Source organism: Rhagoletis zephyria, unplaced genomic scaffold, assembly GCF_001687245.7.
Source record: "Rhagoletis zephyria isolate East Lansing unplaced genomic scaffold, Rhagoletis_zephyria_1.1 Rzeph_scaffold_03200, whole genome shotgun sequence".
NCBI lineage: Eukaryota > Metazoa > Arthropoda > Insecta > Diptera > Tephritidae > Rhagoletis > Rhagoletis zephyria.
The window spans coordinates 13,466-16,055 of record NW_016160283.1 but is presented as its reverse complement, the minus strand read 5'-3'; the positions used below and the strand labels follow the sequence as shown (position 1 = coordinate 16,055).

General features: G+C 36.3%; 1 protein-coding gene across 1 annotated transcript; it reads right to left on the bottom strand.

Moving 5' to 3' along the window:
- Nucleotides 1–327: 327 nt before the first annotated feature.
- Nucleotides 328–2,039, bottom strand: LOC108368584 (uncharacterized). The gene is made up of 3 exons (XM_017623460.1): nt 1,834–2,039; nt 369–1,665; nt 328–336 (listed from the first exon to the last, which is right to left on the bottom strand). The coding sequence occupies exons 2-3, from the start codon at nt 1,662–1,664 to the stop codon at nt 328–330; spliced, it is 1,305 nt and encodes a 434-aa protein (XP_017478949.1). The 5' UTR covers nt 1,665; nt 1,834–2,039.
- Between the last annotated feature and the right edge of the window lie 551 nt (nt 2,040–2,590).

Sequence of the window (2,590 nt, the reverse complement as noted above, 5' to 3'; positions counted from 1 at the left end):
AGGTTAGAAATCGTCGACCTCTCCGCAACGAAACCATGCTGATAGGGAGAAATAAGGGACTTAACCGCAAAGCTCAACTTAGCATTGACTGCATGTTCAAAAATTTTGGAGACGGTGGTCAGTTTGGAAATGGGCCTGTAGTTACGCACATCATTTTTGTTGCCACTTTTGAAGACAGGCGTAATAGACGTAACCTTCCAATCGTCAATAAAGATCCCAGACGAGAGTGATTTGTTGAAAATAAGTTGAAGAGGAAAAACCAGGGCCGGACAATTTTTCAATAAGATGGGGGAAAATCCGTCTGTTTGAGAAGAAGATTTGAGATCGTTAACAGCTCTAATAATATCCTCAGTAGAAAGATGTTGAGCTCCGAAATTTAAGGCAGAGTTCAGACTATTCGATAAATCAAGCGGTAGACTACTATCGTCCACAGAAAAATTCGATTTAAAAAAATCGGCAAATAAGTTAGCTGCCTCATCCGGAGTTTTCGCCGAGTAATCATCAAGGAAAACTCCGGTAGGCACACTAGCGGAACTTTTTTTGTCCTTAAGATATTTCCAAAAACTTTTGGGATTCGATTTAATGTTTCCCTCTATTTTGCGCATATACTCGGAATAAAGAGATTTATTCAAAATATTAAAATCCTTTAAGTATAGCTTATATTTACTGAAGAAGAAGTTATTCTTACTCTTATGAAATTTTTTTAAGAATTTGTTTTTAAGATTCTTGAGTTTATTTAATTCTTTAGTGTACCAAGGTAATTTATAGGCTCTTTTTACCCGCAGGGGGATCCTATCTAAACATTGGGTGTATACGATCGACTTGAAAGCGGAAAAGCTGACAGATGTATCAAGCCCACCAAGTAGCTCCTCCCAATTTATTTCAAGTAAAATATCATTAAGACTTACAAAGTCACACGAAGAATAATTAAAGATTGGTCTACTCACAGTAGTAACCGGAGGAAAATGATAAAATCTAAACTCGACAACAAGTGGTAGATGATGTCTGTCCTTAGAAGTAACTGGATTCAGGCACTCACTAACTTCACAACAAAAATTGTCACTTATAAATATAAGATCCAGTAGCCTATTTAGAGAATTAAAATAATTATTAATTTGAATTAAGTTAAGACTAAGTACATTATCGATGAAATACAATTCTTGACTTGAGTTGACATTATTTGGCGTGAGACCGTAATTATTAGAAATGCTGGTTGACCAATTAATATTAGGTAGGTTAAAATCGCCGAGCACGCAGAGGTGATGCTCCTTAACGTTGTTTAAGACTAATGAAGCAATGTTATCTGCGTGGGCCTTGTATAATTCGAAAGAGCTGCCCGGGGGCACGTACGACGCAAGAAGATACAAAGAGTCTTGCGGTGTGGAACCGTTAACACAAACACAAAGCTGATCCAGTAAAGAATCACCATTCGAAAGTGTGACCAAAGACGCTTGCAGTTGACGCTTAATGGCAATAAGAACACCACCTCCTCGAAGGCAGCCAGTTTTTTCAGCATCACGATCTTTACGAAATACATTGAACAGATTTGAGTTGAAGAATTCACCGTCAAAAAAATTCTCATTCAACCATGTTTCGACGAAAACAAAGATGTCGTAATTCATTTGCTCACTAAAGTTGTGCACCATTTCAGACTTGGTTCTCATACCAGATAAATTCTGAAAGTAAATTTTCAGCTCTCTATTACTTTGTATGTGCAGTCGGGTACTACTTGCTACGTCCGTAATAGCTTTCGTCGACCCTTCCGAAAATTCAGAAAAGGCTTAACGGTAACATTTGTTGGCCAGATATCCGGGCATAGTAATTTTTCATAACAGGACTCAGGGACTCCTAATTTAAAATTAATCCTATTCAGGGATTGAGCTGAGACATCTTTTTTAATTAGTTTAGAGCATGAGATTAGAGTTCTGTCTAAATCAATTTGTTTAGCTACATAATTTTTAATGTCATCCTCAGATACGGATGGAGAAAAAGAGGCCAAATGAAGCAATTTGTAGCGGTCAGCGACAATTAGATCAGTATTATCACTAGTTCCTATTATGCGAATATTATTATTATTGTTATGCCGTTTATGCGACACCTTTACCCATTGTGCATTGCCAGTCACATTATTCGTCACATCAGTAGGCATATGAGAGGATGCAAACTTTCATGCAAATCAGTTCAGTCATTTACGCGTATTAATTTAATTAAACTTTCCTAATACGTGATAACTCTTAAAATAGTAGCCTATTTTCCAACATAGGTCATAAGCTATCTCTGTGCGAAATTTCGTGCAAATCTGTTCAGTCGTTTCCGCGTATTAATTTAATTAAAACTTTTTTAACAGGTGGCAACTCTTAAGAAAAGTAGCCTATTTTCCAATCTTGCCTATAAGCTATCTGCGTACCAAATTTCATGCAAGTCCATTCAGTCGTTTCCGCGTGATGATTTCCCAAACATTAAAACATACAAACTTTCACATTTAGAATATTAGTAAGATTAAATCAAAAAAAAGGAGACCTTCCCTATAATGTATGTTTGTACATATATGTATATACATAGAACAAATATTTTTAGATATTCCCAGCCA